General features: G+C 42.2%; 1 protein-coding gene across 1 annotated transcript in view; it reads left to right on the top strand.

Moving 5' to 3' along the window:
- Positions 1-19,171, top strand: part of chs1 (chitin synthase 1) — a gene marked incomplete at both ends in the record, with an annotated part of 31,112 nt that overhangs the window by 11,539 nt on the left and 402 nt on the right. Inside the window, 10 exons of the mRNA XM_079842324.1 lie at positions 37-102; positions 626-860; positions 3,646-3,846; positions 7,640-7,924; positions 10,364-10,543; positions 10,617-11,151; positions 12,213-12,352; positions 13,445-13,800; positions 16,617-16,727; positions 16,820-17,037. Of these exons, the coding sequence (XP_079698450.1) occupies positions 37-102; positions 626-860; positions 3,646-3,846; positions 7,640-7,924; positions 10,364-10,543; positions 10,617-11,151; positions 12,213-12,352; positions 13,445-13,800; positions 16,617-16,727; positions 16,820-17,037 (2,327 nt within the window). The remainder of the gene's footprint in view (positions 1-36; positions 103-625; positions 861-3,645; positions 3,847-7,639; positions 7,925-10,363; positions 10,544-10,616; positions 11,152-12,212; positions 12,353-13,444; positions 13,801-16,616; positions 16,728-16,819; positions 17,038-19,171) is intronic.

Below are 19,171 nucleotides of genomic sequence, written 5' to 3'. Positions count from 1 at the left end.
CTTTGAATGCTTACCTGAACACGTGTGCATTTTCAGATCATGTACCTGTATTACCTGCTTGGTTGGAAAGGATACAATGTCAAAAACCCTCAGAAAATAACAGTAAGTTTTCCTTGATCATTCAATGGTTAGTCAAGCTTCACTATTACTATTGCTCATATGTTGGTTTAGTGATTCAAACAAGCCCCTAACCCTAAACTATCTGTGCCGCATGCATAAACCAGCTTTAAGAAGATTAGATTTATGTTGAAAGGTCCCGCACACTTACATTGGAGGAAGGACCCAAGCCGTCCCTTACGAAAATCAACCATGGTTTTATTGTAGTAAAAATGTAGTTAACCATGGTTTTTTGGCTAATTGATTACCATTTATATAACCACAGTTTTACCACAAATACCATGGTTAAACTATGGTTAGAGTTGCAAAACCATGGTTAATTTGTGGTTACCATGGTTTAACTATAATAACCATGGTTTTTTTGGTTTTATTTCTAGTAAAACCATGGTTCATTTTTGTAAGGGGTATCTAGAGACTCTTTTGACTTGAGCACCTGTGTAGAAACCAGCTTTGCAACCCCCAGACATCCACATACAGCTGAAGATAACTCTGTTTTCTGTTCCTACAGAGACAAAACAACCCATGCCGTGCCAGTCTCATATCCTTAGATAGCGAGACTTATTTACTACCTTCTCATGACAATGACAGCAAGAGGAAGCATATATCTGATGACAACACGTATATCATGGCTTTGGACGGAGACACAGACTTCCAGCCCGGCGCTCTGATACTGCTCGTCGACCGTCTGAGAATGTACGACAACGTGGGTGCGGCGTGTGGACGGATCCACCCCACCGGAATGGGTAAAATCATCTGTGTATAGTAGGGGTGTAACGGCACACTGGAGGCGCGGTTTGGGCGCACCTCGGTTTTGGACTCACGGTTCGATAAGACTTCGGGAAAAGCAACAAATCTCTAGCCTGGATGCCAGCCGAACTTAGCCCCGCCCACAACATTTTAACTCGGGCAGTTCGGTCTGGACTTGATCCGTAGAGGAGTAATTATGCCCGGACAGAAACTGACCAATGAAATCATCAGGGTGGGCTTTAGACGATGATGGACAGATGATCAACAGTAACGTCATCATCACGTCATCAAAGGCGCTTGGGTTAAATTTGTTCTAATCCTAAACGGAGAACTTGTTCTTATATGCGTTCACCTTTACTATTTCTCTCAGAAATGATGATGGTGTTGTGAGTACTCTGTGTATCCTAAAATAATTTTTTTTACAACACCGGCAAAGATCGTTTACACTAATCTTCTTCTTCTAACGTTACTTATTCCAGCGTGCGGGCAGACAGGGTTGCCAAGTTTTTACAACAAAACTCGCCAAATTGCTACTCAAAACTAGCCAAAAACAAGCCCAATAGCTTTCCGGGGGGGTTCTCCGGGAAAAAAAGTGGCATTTGGGGGTAAAATATGTGTTATTTTGGCAGGGCTTCCTGCGGTCTGTATATCCCATAATTGGGGTCGCTTCAACCCGTGGACTTGGCAACACAGTGCAGTTGAGTTCTGTTGATATTTGACAACTAACGTTATGCGTCGCTCCGTTGCTCTGATTGGTTGTAGGTCTATCCAATTGAGTTATTTCCTAGTTCGGTTGAAACACACCCCATAATCACAGCCGGACTGAGCAGATCAGACTCATATTCTGACTAGAATTGAGTATGACGACATCAGGATAACAAATCCCCAGTGATAGGGTTCTTTTCATTCCACAACACAAATCAGCATGACTTTGACTCGCGGAAACAGCTGAAAATTCTCTGTCAATTATTGTCATACAGATAAGAGTAAGACATCTTTCCCAACGGTTTATGTGTGTACACTCACAATAAAAAAGATTGTGCTTTTGTAAAATAAGGAAAACAAACGGGATGCCGCTTTCTGCTCGCCTTGCTCCGCCCTCCTACGTACTTCCGCTCAATTTTCATTTTCCTTCAGTACGGCGTCTGGGTTTGCGGTATATTCTCTGGTTTTCTCCGGTCAAATTTTAACCGGTCCAATCAGTGAACAGAGGAAGTGGTTGAGAGCGATGGCGTTGATGTTGGCCGCTAGTTTGAGTTGTAGTTCAGAAATGGTGGCGGAGAAAGTTGCGAGCGAAGCCATTCGGTCTTTTGGGGCAACCCTGCCGAATATCCAGAAGTTAAAGGGATAGTTCACCCAAAAATGAACATTAGCCCATGATTTACTCTCCCTCAAGTCATCCTGGGTGTGTATGACATTCTTCTTTCAGATGAATAAAATCTGAGTTATATTACAAAAGTCCAGGCTAATCAAGCATTAGAATTTGATTCATAGTTGCTCTGTTTGTAAGTCCATTAAAAGTGCATCTGTCCGTCATATAACTGCTCCAGCGACTCTGGGGTGTTAATAAAGGCCTTCTGAAGCAAATCGACGCGTTTGTGGAAGAAAATATCCATATTTAAAACTTTATCAAGTAAACTTTCGGCCTCCGCCTTCCCTGTTCAATTTCTGGAAGTGTGTAAAGTTCCCCTGCGGATGGAAAGACTAACGCTCAGTTCATGACGTCACACACACATCTGGAGTTTCACTTTCAACATGCAACACTTTTCCACAGAAGGCGGAGGCCGAAACTATACTTGATAAAGTTTTAAATATGGATATGATTTTATCCATCTGAAAGAAGAATGTCACACACACCTCGGATGACTTCAGGGAGAGTAAATTATGGGCTAATTTTCATTTTTGGGTGAACTATCCCTTTAAAGCCTGAGCAAGAACAATCTGTGCTGAGTTCTGTTGTTGGCCATGATGTTGTGGCCCAGGGTTTGGGGAAGAGTTTGATTTTCCAGCTCGCTCCGTTAGTGGTGAAGGATTTGGCGCATGACATTCGTCACGACCAAACGTTAGCGATGGGTTATGGCAGATCCATAGCGGCTCTGGGCAGATCCAATAGTTTTAAACTTCAACAGAGTTCCCGCCTTCAAGGAAGTTAACGCTTGGCAATGGAGAGTGGCCAGACTCTCTGTACAAATGAAATGTACGAGCTAGCTTTCTGCCGCCCCGGTTTTCCTTTTTCCGTCACAAAAAGTCGAAACTCGGCTACAAGCAAGCTCTGGCGTGCATCTGAACTCTTGTTATGGGTTGGGGAATAGACTGTCTCTGCCCTTTTGGACTGGAGTGTGAACCGCCTGTGACTGTTTGCATCAAACCGTGGCGATTCGAGACGAATACATGTGCCCTTACACCCCTAGGGTTCAGAGAGAAACTCAAACAACTGAACAGTAATTGTCATCTTTTGAAAAAAGCATTGCTTATTGAGAAAGTAATACACATATTTTGAATTACACAACAGAACTGGCAAAAGATGTATATGACATAAAGGAAGAAATGGCGTGCCCTTTTATAGACCCGCTATTCAGATACTGATCAATACACAAAGTCCATTGACATAAACCCTTCTGGGAAATTATTACCGTTTTATAAAAACGTCGCACAATCGAAAAGATAGCTAATCTCAACAAAACATGACACTCGCCATTTACAACATGATAACATTGCTCATCTATCAGGAAGTCATGCTCAATGCAGTGATTCATTGGCTCTGTGAATGGGATGTTTCAGGCCCAATGGTGTGGTATCAGAAGTTCGAGTATGCCGTGGGTCACTGGCTTCAGAAGACGGCGGAGCACGTGTTTGGGTCGGTTCTGTGCAGTCCAGGCTGTTTCAGTCTCTTCAGAGGATCTGCGCTGATGGATGACAACGTCCTGAAAAGATACACCACCAAAGCCACCCGAGCCTCTGAGTATGTGCAGTACGATCAAGGTAAATCCCGGGGGTTTGGGGGGGATGAATGGCCTAAAAAACTAAACTCTGGTGTGTATTGTTAGCACCACTGCTGTATAGTAGACAATTAGCAGCAGTGTTGGGGAAAGTTACTTTGAAAAGTAATGCGTTACAATATTGTGTTACTCCCTTAAAAAGTAACTAATTGAGTTACTTAGTTACTTTTTAAGAAAAGTAATGCGTTACGTTACTTTTTCTCACCTGGGCTTGGCTTGTTTTTGTTTTTGTTTATAACAAAAAAATTATATTTGTGTGCAACGGTAAAGACCTCTTCATACCAAAATGTAAATAATGCGCCCCAGGCTGAGGTGAAACTGCAGATTCCCTCATGAACACTAGAGGGCGCAGCTCTGGAGAATGGAGAAGAGATGCAGGAGAAAAAAGTTTGGTTACACTTTATTTTGATAGTCCACTTTAAACATTCTACTAACTATAAGTAACTTCATGTCAACTAACTGTCATTAGAGTATTAGTAGACTGGTAGGTTATGGTTATGGTGTTAGGGTTCGGGTTAGTAGAATAAGTTGAATTGTAGTTGCCAAGTTACTTATAGTCAGTAGAATGACTGTTGGGGGACCAACAAAATAAAGTTTTAGTAAATATTAATCAGACAGTCCACAAATACTCTAATGACACTTAGTTGACATGTAGTTGCAAAGTTACTTATAGTTAGTAGAATGTCTAAAGTGGACTATCAAAATAAAGTGTTACCAAAAGTTTTACCTATAAAAACAAAACATCTAGTAATTTTCATCATCAAAGGTCAGCAGCAAGACATTGGTCAATTAAATATAAAGGTAGATTATGCATAAAAATAGTTGTTTTATTTAACATTTAATTATTGGAGGTTTGCATAGTTCTCTGATTTTATTCATTTTGAGGAGGACAGAATCTTTATTATGCAAGTGAGATTAATAAATGCTCACATTTAGTCTAGAACTACAATAACCATCATGTTCACACACACACACACACACACACACACACACACACACACACACACACACACGTTTGTTTTTGTGAAATGTGAGGACATTCCATAGGCGTAATGGTTTTTATACCGTACAAACTGTATTTTCTATCCCCTTACACTGCCCCTAAACCTACCCATCACACACACACACACACACACACACACACACACACGCACACACTGCCCCTGCCCCTAAACCTACCCATCACACACACACACACACACACACACACACACACTGCGCCTGCCCCTAAACCTACTCATCTCACACACACTCACACACACACACACACACACACACACACACACACACACACACACACACACACACACACACACACACACACACACACACACAATTGCCCCTAAACCTAACCATCACAGGAGACTGTGCAGTTCACTTTCTGTGAAAAAAACCTCATTCTGTGATTTATAAGCATTTTGAAAAGTGAGGACATGGGGAACGTCCTCATATTTCACCCTCTTTTTGTAATACCTGTGTCATACCCATGTCATTATACACATTTGTGTCCTGATATTTCACAAAAACATGCCCACACACACACACACACACACACACACACACACACACACACACCTCTGCACTAACTCTCAACATGAGGACAGGAGAGCTGTCAGTCAAATTAATGTGAAAAAGTAACTCGGATATTTTGTTGTAAATGTGAAAAGTAATGCGTTACTTTACTAGTTACTTGGGAAAAGTAATATTATTACGTAACTCAAGTTACTTGTAATGCGTTTCCCCAACACTGGTTAGCAGTGCTTATTGCATCTGGTTCTTCAGTTTAGATCAGTCAGTTTAGATCAGCCAGTTTCGATCAGCCAGTTTAGTTTAGATCAGCCAGTTTAGATCAGTCAGTTTAGATCAGCCAGTTTAGATCAGTCAGTTTAGATCAGTCAGTTTAGATCAGTCAGTTTAGATCAGCCAGTTTAGATCAGCCAGTTTAGATCAGTCAGTTTAGATCAGTCAGTTTAGATCAGCCAGTTTAGATCAGCCAGTTTAGATCAGCCAGTTTAGATCAGTCAGTTTAGATCAGCCAGTTTAGATCAGTCAGTTTAGATCGGCCAGTTTAGATCGGCCAGTTTAGATCAGTCAGTTTAGATCAGTCAGTTTAGATCAGCCAGTTTAGATCAGCCAGTTTAGATCAGTCAGTTTAGATCAGTCAGTTTAGATCAGCCAGTTTAGATCGGCCAGTTTAGATCAGTCAGTTTAGATCAGTCAGTTTAGATCAGTCAGTTTAGATCAGCCAGTTTAGATCAGCCAGTTTAGATCAGCCAGTTTAGATCAGCCAGTTTAGATCAGCCAGTTTAGATCAGCCAGTTTAGATCAGTCAGTTTAGATCAGCCAGTTTAAATCAGCCAGTTTAGATCAGTCAGTTTAGATCAGTCAGTTTAGATCAGTCAGTTTAGATCAGTCAGTTTAGATCAGTCAGTTTAGATCAGCCAGTTTAGATCAGCCAGTTTAGATCAGCCAGTTTAGATCAGCCAGTTTAGATCAGCCAGTTTAGATCAGCCAGTTTAGATCAGCCAGTTTAGATCAGTCAGTTTAGATCAGTCAGTTTAGATCAGTCAGTTTAGATCAGTCAGTTTAGATCAGCCAGTTTAGATCAGCCAGTTTAGATCAGTCAGTTTAGATCAGTCAGTTTAGATCAGCCAGTTTAGATCAGTCAGTTTAGATCAGTCAGTTTAGATCAGCCAGTTTAGATCAGCCAGTTTAGATCAGTCAGTTTAGATCAGTCAGTTTAGATCAGCCAGTTTAGATCAGTCAGTTTAGATCAGCCAGTTTAGATCAGTCAGTTTAGATCAGCCAGTTTAGATCAGCCAGTTTAGATCAGCCAGTTTAGATCAGCCAGTTTAGATCAGCCAGTTTAGATCAGCCAGTTTAGATCAGCCAGTTTAGATCAGTCAGTTTAGATCAGCCAGTTTAGATCAGTCAGTTTAGATCAGCCAGTTTAGATCAGTCAGTTTAGATCAGCCAGTTTAGATCAGCCAGTTTAGATCAGTCAGTTTAGATCAGTCAGTTTAGATCAGCCAGTTTAGATCAGCCAGTTTAGATCAGCCAGTTTAGATCAGCCAGTTTAGATCAGCCAGTTTAGATCAGTCAGTTTAGATCAGCCAGTTTAGATCAGTCAGTTTAGATCAGCCAGTTTAGATCAGTCAGTTTAGATCAGTCAGTTTAGATCAGTCAGTTTAGATCAGCAAGTTTAGATCAGCCAGTTTAGATCAGTCAGTTTAGATCAGCCAGTTTAGATCAGCCAGTTTAGATCAGCCAGTTTAGATCAGTCAGTTTAGATCAGCCAGTTTAGATCAGCCAGTTTAGATCAGTCAGTTTAGATCAGCCAGTTTAGATCAGTCAGTTTAGATCAGTCAGTTTAGATCAGTCAGTTTAGATCAGCCAGTTTAGATCAGCCAGTTTAGATCAGCCAGTTTAGATCAGCCAGTTTAGATCAGCCAGTTTAGATCAGTCAGTTTAGATCAGCCAGTTTAGATCAGCCAGTTTAGATCAGCCAGTTTAGATCAGTCAGTTTAGATCAGTCAGTTTAGATCAGCCAGTTTAGATCAGCCAGTTTAGATCAGCCAGTTTAGATCAGCCAGTTTAGATCAGCCAGTTTAGATCAGCCAGTTTAGATCAGTCAGTTTAGATCAGCCAGTTTAGATCAGTCAGTTTAGATCAGCCAGTTTAGATCAGCCAGTTTAGATCAGTCAGTTTCGATCAGCCAGTTTCGATCAGCCAGTTTCGATCCTTCAGCTCATCATCTTGCTCATCCGCTCCTGTAGGCGAGGACCGTTGGCTCTGCACTCTTCTGCTCCAGCAGGGCTGGCGGGTGGAGTATAACGCCGCCTCAGACGCTTACACCAACTCTCCTCAAGAGTTCAAAGAGTTTTACAACCAGAGACGACGATGGGGTCCTTCAACGCTGGCCAACACGCTCGATCTGCTCCACAGCGGGGCGGAGACGGTCAAGAGGAACACCTCCATATCCATGCCCTACATCTTCTATCAGATATTCACCGTGGCTTCCTCCATCCTGGGACCTGCATCTGTTACCCTCATGATTGCAGGTACTTTTCCAAAAACAAGCACGTAATACATTTTCAGGTATGGGGGTTCAAGTTCTGGAAATGTCAGCTAGTTCCTCTTCTGATGGGGCTGGGGTTGACCTGGGTTCCTCAAATCCGGTCCTTGAAGGCCACTGCCCTTGCTTAGTTCCAACCCTAATCAAACACACCTGGACAAGCTAATCAAAGTCTTTAGAGTTACTCGAAACTTGCAGGAGAGTTCGATCAAAGTTTGACATTGGATTTGAGGAACCCTGTCGTAGACCATTTGGTCAGCCTGTCTAGGGTTGGTGTGTTACCTAATCTGGTAGAGACTTGGTTGAGCTGGTTAACCATCTGACCTTCTTATGGTGCGTTCACACCGGACGCGATTCGCGCGAGTGATTTACATGTTAAGTCAGTGCAGAGACGCGAAATGGCATTCTGCGGCGCGATTCGCGCGATTGAGGCGGCGAGATTCGCGCGATTGAGGCGGCGCGAAGGACTCGAATTGAGCGTTTTGAATGCGCGAATCGCGTGAATCGTGCGAATCGCTCAAGTTGAAAAATCTGAACTTTGGCGGTATTTCGCGCCGCTTTAACCAATCAGGAGCTGCTCTAGTAGTGACAACAATGAGGAGAAAATCTGTATATTAATATCTGGTTCAGACAATATGATTATCACTGTGATAACATTAAATGACATGAAACACAACCCAGTCTCTTTTTGTTAAATGCAAGTTTATGTTTGATCAATAATACAAAAGTATAAGTAATGTATAACAAGCTATACATTAAATAAAGCAAACAAAGCAGTCAAACATTCAAAGTCAGCGCTAGTAGGCTAACGTTACAACTGCAACATACAGTTATAGCCTAAAAATATAAAGTAATGAAACTATCCCATGACGCGAATTCGCATCTGTTGTGCAGTGAATTTCACGCGCGATTCGCGCGAGTAAACTCAAAATGTACACGCGTCCACCTTCGCGCGAATCGCGTCCGGTGTGAACGCCACATTAGGCTGCTTTCGTCCAGCAGTAACTCATCATCATCAGGCGTGTCCAACCCCGGTCCTGTAGGGCCACTGTCCTGCAGAGTTTAGGTCCAACTTGCCTCAACACAGGCCCTGTCCCAAATAACACTTCATGTGCACTTTCGGTCTTGTAGACTGTGTGCGTGTGTCCGTTAAGTCCACAAGAACGTAGGCTGTCCCATTCTTCATTTAAGCTTAACCCTCTGCTGCTCTTCCTTTAGGGGCTGCATTGGTCCTCTTCCCGCTCATAAGTGACCGGACACCTAAACATTAAACTTCCTCCACCCCAGTAAAACCAATACAATTTATTTTGCTTTAATAATATTTTTTCTTTTTAATTTTGTATTTTGAGATGATTTTATGGTTTTTATTTTTTATTTATGCAATAATTATGGTCTATTTTTGCCATTGAAAATGATACAAACATGTTTTTTTTTTTTTTTTTTTATTGCAGTATTTCAGGTTAAAATAGAGACTAAGCCTTCAAAATAAAATAGTTTGAAGGCAGATTAGCCCCTCTTTTAGAATTATTTAAGAAATCATGCAATCATGTGTGTGACCACTAGAGGTCTCTATGGAGAGGCTTGAGGCTTTTTTGTTGTTGTTGTTGTTGTTGTTGTTAGAAATATAGATTTTTTTTTCTGTGAATTTGTGTTTTTGCAGATTTCCCATTAATTTCCTATGGTGTCATTTTTGACCGAAGAGCACAAGTTGGAGTATTTTTTTACGACCAATTAGCATGCTCGAATCATGCCCTCAATTTTTTTGTGTGTTTATATACCTAATGCTAGAAAAGTCACCAAGTTTCATATCATTCTGATGAAGCTGTGATTTTTAAAAATTCTAAATGTGGTTCATAGGTTCAGTTTTTCATAGGTGTGTGTGTGTGAGTGGATGTGTCAATATCACACTCTTGATGTTTTAGAGTGTCGCTGCTGTGTACTTTTTTTCAGCATTGTGGCCGATTTGTAGATTGTACACACAAATATTCAAAGAATTTGTGTTTTTGCAGATTTCCCATTCATTTCCTATGGTCGCTCATTTATGACCGAAGACAATGAACGCTACTTTTTTTTAAACAACCAATTAGCATGCTCGAATCATGACCCCAATTATTTTTTGTGTGTTTACAGTCCTAATGCTAGAAAAGTCACCAAGTTTTATATCATTCCGATGAAGCTGTGATTTTTAAAATTTCAAAACAGAAAATTTTCAGAATTGACGAAGAGGGTTAAAGCAGGGTTAGGGTTAGTCTGCGTAAGTAAGACCTTGATTAGCTAGTTCAGGTGTGTTTAGTTGGGGTTTGGGGGACAGTGGCCCTCCAGGAGCAGGACTGGACACCCCTGTTCTATGATATGGGTATTGAAAATATGTTTTTGTGGATATATAAAAGTATAAAAGTGCTAATTTTCTCTTTTTCCATTTTAGGAGCTTTCCAGTTTGTGTTTAAAATTTCAGGCACTCTTTCCATAATAATTGCGGTTATACCTCCGGTTATTTACATGATCATATGTTTTACGGCCAAACCCAACTTCCAAATCACAATTGCTGCCATTCTCAGTGTCATATACGCATTCCTGATGACGGCGTCCTTGTTTTCCATCATTGGTAATTATTGTTTACTATCGTTGTTTTGCATTTGAATTGTGTTGGTGTTATCTCACTGGACTTCTCGTTTTAGGTGACATGGTTATCCAACAAACCTTCATAACTCCTACTGGCCTGTTCCTGGTGTCCGGTGCGGTCATGTACATGGTGACAGCCCTCCTCCATCCTCAGGAGAGCACTCTGATCATCTATGGCCTGATGTACTTCATCTGCATTCCCAGTGGCTATCTCCTCCTCACCATATACTCACTGGTCAACATGCACATTGTATCGTGGGGCACTCGAGAAACCAACAAGGGCAAGGAGCAGAAAAAGCAAGTGGGTGTGGTGTGCAATCGCGACTGCAAAATGTGTTGTTGGGATGTGAAAATCCAAGTCACTCAGGAGACCGAAAATCTGCTGCTGCAACAAATGCAACAAGCCGTCAATCAAAACACGCCAGCCACTAAACCGGACGAGCCGCTAGCTCAGAGCGCCCATGAAGAACTGAGCCGATTAGACACGAACAAGCCCATCCTGGACCTCAACCAGATGAGCCATAAGAAGGACCAATCCAAAGAGAAGCTCAACAAGGACAACAAGGAAAAAGACACTGACTCTGAGAGAAGGTAAAGAATATGAAAATGTGTATCAGTGTATTGGATCCGTGCATTCGGCCTTAAAGTGACAGCAGCTTTGTGAAGAGCTTTTGTAACTTTTATATAAGGTAGTCGTCAGAGGTGGACAGTAACGAAGTACATTTACTTGAGTCCTGTACTTAAGTACACTTTTTGAGGATCTGTACTTTACTGAAGTATTATTATTTTAGGGAAACTTTTACTTCAACTTCACTACTTTTGAAAGACAAATATTGTACTTTTTCCTCCACTACATTTCTATAAAGGTCCTCGAAGTCAAAAGTCGTTTCTGTAGCAGCTTTGCAAATCAGTGGATGATTTTTTTTCTTCTTTAAAAGTTTTTTTTTTTTTTTGCAAAATGTAAATGTCTGGGAGAAAGAGAAGCGTAGACATATGGATGAATCTGAAAAAGCCTGATGAAAGAGTTCAGTTCAGTTAGTTTTTTTGTGCCTCTGAGATGCCAGAGCACGAGCACTGAATAGAGCTTTCTTTTGTGTGTTTTTTCGCACTTAAACAGACCAATACACACAAAATATCAAAATTTTCATTTTGGAAAGTATTCACGTAAACAAAGTTGATTATGTCTTAAGTGAACGTAAACAGTCGGGGGAATATCGGATGTGTATCAGTGTGTAAGATTTGTGCATTCTGCCTTAAAGTGACAGCAGCTTTGTAAAGAGCTTTCTAACTTTTAAGTATTTAAATTAGTTAAAGGTGATCGTATGGAGCATCACAGACTGGCTTAAACCACCATGGCATAGCGTGCATTTATACAACAATCAAACAATAATAAAATAATGCATTTACATAAAAAAGGACATTTACTTTTGATACTTAAGTACTTTTAAAAGCAAGTACTTCTGTGCTTTTACTTAAGTAAAAATAGTTTTTAACAACTTTCACTTGTAACGGAGTAATATTTGACCAGTAGTACTTTTACTTTCACTCAAGTAATGGAGTTGTGTACTTTGTCCACCTCTGTGAAAATGTGTTTGGATTACAAGTGCAATGCAGAAGACAAGTTCTTAAGTGTTTGCAAATTAATCTTCCAGTGGGAGCTCCAAAAGCTGTGAGAAGAAAGTGGACCATTTTAATGATGACACCGACTATGATGATGATGACGATGATGAAGACGATGATTTCGATTATGACTACAGTAATTTGGAGCCGAAGGAAGTTGTGCCTGAGAGTGGTGAGTAGGGTTAGGTATCAGTACTGGTATCCAACGGTACCTTTTTTCGGTACTTTTAGGATGTTTACATAAATAACTGTAAAGAACCTGTAAGTCATTTATAGAAGTGATATTGACAATATGCCAGAGCTGCCCTGCACTCCATCTGCCATCGTCTGTGATGTTTGATTACTGTAATATATACTAGTAAATAGTAGGCTACTAGCTACTTAAATTAATTCATAAAAACAACCATATTATTATTTTTTCTTTTTAATTTCATTTCTATGAAAAGAGTTCCCACAAATGATGTGTTATGTATTTTCTGGTAATCAAATGAAGACATAAAACATTCATTTAATGTATCTTTTAATTTAATTAAGCTTTTTTTTGTAAAAACAAACTGAGATTTTATATGGTTAAAATTAAAACAAGAAGAATTTTTTTTTTTATAATTGATCATTTATTATTATTACATTAGTGTGTAGTATTATTATTACATTGAGACGTATCTAAATTCTACTTTACAACAGTAATTTATTTGTCAAGTTAGCCAAACTTTTATTTTGATGGGTTGCCGTGATTTTGAGTTTGTGTGTGTTTATGATATGACGGTAGTTTTTCTCAAATGAAACGGTAAAATGCTTGTGGCTCTGGAGATGACTTTCGTGCGTTCATGTCCTCATATGAGAGGCAGAGATGGAAATGTGACCGTCACGCGCGATTCTGTGTGTGTGTGTGTGTGTGTGTGTGTGTGTGTGTGTGTGAGTGAGTGTGTGTGTGAGGTAAACCCATAGACTGTAAAGCGCGTCTATGGCATTCATTCGCACAGAGACACGCATGATTCGTATTTAAATGGTCTTTTCACGGTTTAATATTTACAGACTCTAGTCTATATCACAATATGCGTTCTCAGGAACCGAAATTTGGTATCGATTGATTTAATGTGAATCGGTACTCAGTAGTACCGACGCAATTCAGTCGGTACCCTTAAAAGTGCAGAGTTCGGTCCCCCAACCCTAGTGATGAGAGATGACATCCTGGGTTTCATGAGTGTAAAGTCGGTTTCTGCATTGATTATTAATAAAGAATTGTTCTTACTCTAATGGGCAGATTGGGTGGAGCCCGTGAAGAGAGAGTTCCTGAAGAAACTGACCTATGCGAATCTGAAGAGGAACCTCCAGGAGCAGATCCGATACACACTGAGGAACAAGAACCAGGAGGACCTGTGCGAGGAGCTGGTTCTGATTCTCACGGACACCCTGAACGATGAGCTGAGGGATAAAGTGGGCCCGGAGGACGTGCTGACGGAGACCCAGCTGGAGGAGCTGCAGTACGCTCTGAATGAAGCCGCCCGGCGCATCGTGAAGTCCAACCGCATCGAGAACGGGGCGCTGAGGCTGGAGCGGCGCGTCAAGAGGGGCATCGAGAGGACGCTTGTGGCTCCACAGGTGGAGAAACTCTCTGAGGTGAGGCTTTGCCCATCACAGCTCTTCCTCCAGCTTCACCTAGGGTCGTTTGAAATAGCTTTGCAGAGGTGTATACTGGAGAACATCCACCCTTCTGATGCTGCGTTCACACCAAACGCGAATAAAGCGTCAAAATCGTGTGACGCTTGAACATTTTGAATCCATTTGCGCGTCCACAGTGAATTGGACGCGATTAGAAATCGAGCGTTTGAAGCAAAATAGATGCGCGTTCAAGGCGATCCAGGAGAAATATGTCATAAAACTCCACTCTGCCTCTTCATTTTCATTAAAAATATATATTAAGCATTAATAGCCACACAAATGTGGTCCAGGCAACTCCTACATTATCTTCACTGCATGTGTATTTAAATATCCTTAAAAAATAAAGTAATGAAACTTCTCTTTGCCCTCAGTCAAAATGATAATGAGCGCTGAGCACCGCTGATCCACTGGAGCTCACAACTCCAAAAACACAAGATTGTTTTTTTAAATAGGCGCTCTCTTTATAAATAAACCACAGATTTGAGCTTTAAACAACTACATTCTCACCTGAAAAAGTCTTAAAACAACATTTTTGTGACACAATAGTAGTATTTTTAAATTATGCAGGGTTTCTCATCGGCACTTTACCACGTGACCGCAGCGAGCAGGCTCCTGATTGGTTAACGCGGCGCGAATTGATGCCAAAGTTAAAAATTTTCAACTCGGGCGTCAGACGCGAATTCGCTTCAAACGCGTGAATGCACAAAAGCACCATTCGAGCGTAACGCACAAGATGCTCAATTCGTACCGGACGCGCGAATGAGGCGGATTCGCGTCCTTCGCGCCGCGCAGAACGCGCCTTTCCATTGACTTAACACTGAAATCACTCGCGCCAGACGCTCTATTCGCGTTTGGTGTGAACGCAGCATCAGAGAACATCCACACTTCAGACAGCGACGTTTAGATGAATATGAGCTGTGCTTTCCTCTCAATGACAGAATAAACACAACAGAAATGAGAAAACATGAGCTGAGAAAGCATCTGATCATAATGATGTGCAGGGGCGCAGCTAAGGGGGGGAAGTTAGGGCGATTCTAAGGGCCCACACATTTTTGGGGCCCCCAGAGATGGGTTTTAATAGTAGTAACAGTACTAGTAGTAATGTATTATAAATGTATAATCTACCAAAGAGTTACAAATATAAAAAAATGATGGCATTTCCGGCAAAATCCAGCAAAACGCTCCACTCATGAACCGCTCACTACGTTCACTCATATCCCACTCCAACATGACATTTCTCTGTGCTGTAATTGTTGCAGCCATTATTATTTTTATATTTAAATATTATAATGTTGTTTTTTTATGTCTATGTTGTCAATCTGTCAATCTATGTCGATTATGAAAAGTGAACCGCATGAGATAAGACACATCATAAGATGAATGGAGTTGATCAGACACGATTGTGGCCACTTCATTAAGTTTGTTTTGTATAAATTGTATCTTAATTTGAATCAATGTTTCATCAGCCAATCAGGGCATTCTGGGTTGAGCGAGCGGAGCTTAATTGGTCAGTATTGTTAAATTGCAGACAAAGATTTTGGATAGCTAGGTTGGTGTGGTAGAGGCCCAACATCATATTCTTTCATTGGGCCCAACATTGCTACCCCTGGTGATGTGGATGTGTTTGAGATTCAGATCTCCAGTCATGTTTATTTCTACACACTTTATACAGTGGATTAATCGAGTGTATCGTTGTTCTTTGATTTAGCTTGACGTATATTGGGGGCTTTATCATGATTTACAGGAGCAGGGCGTGTTCTTGGATCACCATTCCCATCAGCCAGTCAGTCCTCTCTCTTGTAGAGCGTAAAAATGGTGTAATATTTATGATTTTGATAATTATGTTAAGAGTAAAAAGCGCTTGCAGATAGGCTCCGCCCTCACGCTCTTCTGATTGGCTGGTTTTTTATTGATTCAGTCGCGTCCCGTGGTCGTGTTGCCTCTTTTGTGGACAGACGAACTGGAATGTTATCACGTCTGGTTAGTACAAGTTTAGGGCCTGGAACAACAATCTTAACCAGGTTAGGAATCGCTTTGGACTCTGTAGGGCAGGGATCATTTACAAATCGTGGAGTTTCACGATACTAGACTTTAGGCCGGGGAAACAGCGCCAAACCTGAGTGCAACTCGGGAGCTCTGACTCTGATCAAATGTGTTTACCTGCTGAGTGTTTCGATCAGGACGAGCTGCGAATCTCTCTGTGATTTGATTTAGTTTAAAGCAGTTAAACAGTGCTGACTTAATCAACAACACTAACATGCAAATCAGGAGAAATGAAAAATGTGTGTGTGTGTGTGTGTGTGTGAGGGAAAGATCACCTTGTTCAGCTTCATAAATAAACCAGTGTTAAGGGAACAGTGGATGCAGTTTGTGTTTCCAGAGTTCTGCAAGTGTGTGTGTGTGTGTGTGTGTGTGTGTGTGTGTGTGTGTGTGTGTGTGTGTGTGTGTGTGTGTGTGTGTGTGTGTGTGTGTGTGTGTGTGTGTGTGTGTGTGATGGGTAGGTTTAGGGGCAGTGTAAGGGGATAGAAAATACGGTTTGTACGGTATAAAAACCATTACGCCTATGGAATGTCCTCACATTTCACAAAAACAAACGTGTGTGTGTGTGTGTGTGTGTGTGTGATGACACTTTAACAATGGATGTAGATCAGGAACAGTAATCATGATCAGCTTCAGTGGTTCATCAATGGAGGAGTAATGTGTTAGTCATTCACTGTTAATGAGTTTGTGCTGGATTTGAACTGAAGGAAGGAAAACTCTTTCCCTGTTCCCAGGATGAAACCGACTTCTGGAATAAACTGCTGGAGCGCTACCTCAAGCCCATCGAAGACGACAAAGCTCACCTGGAGGAAGTGACACGGGAGCTCAAGTCTCTGCGGAACAAGGTGCGGTCGTCAGAACCGTTCTTCTTCTTCTCTGGCCCGTGATGTCATGCTACATCTCTCTCTCTCTCTCTCTCTCTCTCTCTCTCTCGCAGGCCGTGTTTCTGTACTTCATCATTAACGTCCTGTGGGTCGTAGCCACGTTCTTCCTCCAGGCCATTGGTGGAGATGTTCTGAGCATCGAGATTCCAAAGTATTATCCCAACAAAACTCTGGCTCCGGATCCCATGAGAGTGGAGCCGCTGAGTCTGATGTTCCTGCTGTCCTTCGCCATCCTGCTCATCGTCCAGTTCTTGGCCATGCTCTACCACAGGTACAACACTCGCCCCACACTCGAAAAAAAAAAGGTTCTATATGGCACCAAAAATGGTTCTTGGCTTGTAATCATAGGGGAACCTTTTTTAATGCTATATAGCACCAATTTTGGTGCTTCAGTGGTTCTTCAGCGGTTCTTCAGAGGTGCTATAGCACTTTAGTCAAAGAACCGGTGAAGAACCGCTGAAGAACCACTGAAGAACCGCTGAAGAACCGGTGAAGAACCGCTAAAGAACCGCTGAAGAACCTCTGAAGAACCGGTGAAGAACCGCTGAAGAACCACTGAAGAACCGCTGAAGAACCGGTGAAGAACCGCTAAAAAACCGGTGAAGAACCGCTGAAGAACCTCTGAAGAACCGGTGAAGAACCACTGAAGAACCGCTGAAGAACCACTGAAGAACCGCTGAAGAACCGCAGAAGAACCGCTGAAGAAGCGCTGAAGAACCGCTGAAGAACCTCTGAAGAACCGCTGAAGAACAGCTGAAGAACCGCTGAAGAACCGCTGAAGAACCACTGAATAACCGCTAAAGCACCGCTGAAGAACCTCTGAAGAACCGCTGAAGAACCGCTGAAGAACCTCTGAAGAACCTCTGAAGAACTGCTGAAGAACCACTGAAGAACCGCTGAAGAACCACTGAAGAACCGCTGAAGAACCACTGAATAACCGCTAAAGCACTGCTGAAGAACCTCTGAAGAACCTCTGAAGAACCGCTGAAGAACCGCTGAAGAACCACTGAAGAACCGCTGAAGAACCGCTGAAGAACCTCTGAAGAACCGCTGAAGAACCACTGAAGAACAGCTGAAGAACCGCTGAAGAACCGCTGAAAAAACGCTGAAGAACCGCTGAAGAACAGCTGAAGAACCACTGAAGAAGCGCTGAAGAACCGTTGAAGAACAGCTGAAGAACCACTGAAGAACCGCTGAAGAACAGCTGAAGAACCACTGAAGAACCGCAGAAGAACCACTGAAGAACCACTGAAGAACCTCTGAAGAACCGCTGAAGAACCGCTGAAGAACCTCTGAAGAACCACTGAAGAACAGCTGAAGAACCGCTGAAGAACCACTGAAGAACCGCTGAAGAACCACTGAAGAACCGCTGAAGAACCACTGAATAACCGCTAAAGCACTGCTGAAGAACCTCTGAAGAACCGCTGAAGAACCGCTGAAGAACCACTGAAGAACCTCTGAAGAACCGCTGAAGAACCTCTGAAGAACCGCTGAAGAACCACTGAAGAACAGCTGAAGAACCACTGAAGAAGCGCTGAAGAACCGCTGAAGAACCTCTGAAGAACCGCTGAAGAACCACTGAAGAACAGCTGAAGAACCACTGAAGAACCGCTGAAGAACCGCTGAAGAACAGCTGAAGAACCACTGAAGAACCGCTGAAGAACAGCTGAAGAACCACTGAAGAAGCGCTGAAGAACCACTGAAGAACAGCTGAAGAACCACTGAAGAACCACTGAAGAACAGCTGAAGAACCACTGAAGAAGCGCTGAAGAACCGCTGAAGAACAGCTGAAGAACCACTGAAGAACCACTGAAGAAGCGCTGAAGAACCACTGAAGAACAGCTGAAGAACCACTGAAGAACCACTGAAGAACAGCTGAAGAACCACTGAAGAAGCGCTGAAGAACCGCTGAAGAACAGCTGAAGAACCACTGAAGAACCACTGAAGAAGCGCTGAAGAACAGCTGAAGAACCACTGAAGAAGCGCTGAAGAACCGCTGAAGAACCGCTGAAGAACCACTGAAGAACCGGTGAATAACCGCTAAAGCACTGCTGAAGAACCTCTGAAGAACCGCTGAAGAACCTCTGAAGAACCGCTGAAGAACCACTGAATAACCGCTAAAGCACTGCTGAAGAACCTCTGAAGAACCGCTGAAGAACCTCTGAAGAACCACTGAAGAACCGCTGAAGAACCGCTGAAGAACCTCTGAAGAACCGCTGAAGAACCTCTGAAGAACCGCTGAAGAACCGCTGAAGAACCTCTGAAGAACCGCTGAAGAACCTCTGAAGAACCGCTGAAGAACCGCTGAAGAACCTCTGAAGAACCGCTGAAGAACCGCTGAAGAACCACTGAAGAACCGCTGAAGAACCTCTGAAGAACCGCTGAAGAAGCGCTGAAGAACCGCT

Source organism: Gobio gobio (assembly GCF_949357685.1).
Source record: "Gobio gobio genome assembly, chromosome: 18".
Lineage (NCBI taxonomy): Eukaryota > Metazoa > Chordata > Actinopteri > Cypriniformes > Gobionidae > Gobio > Gobio gobio.
This window is presented reverse-complemented; position numbering and strand designations above follow the sequence as displayed.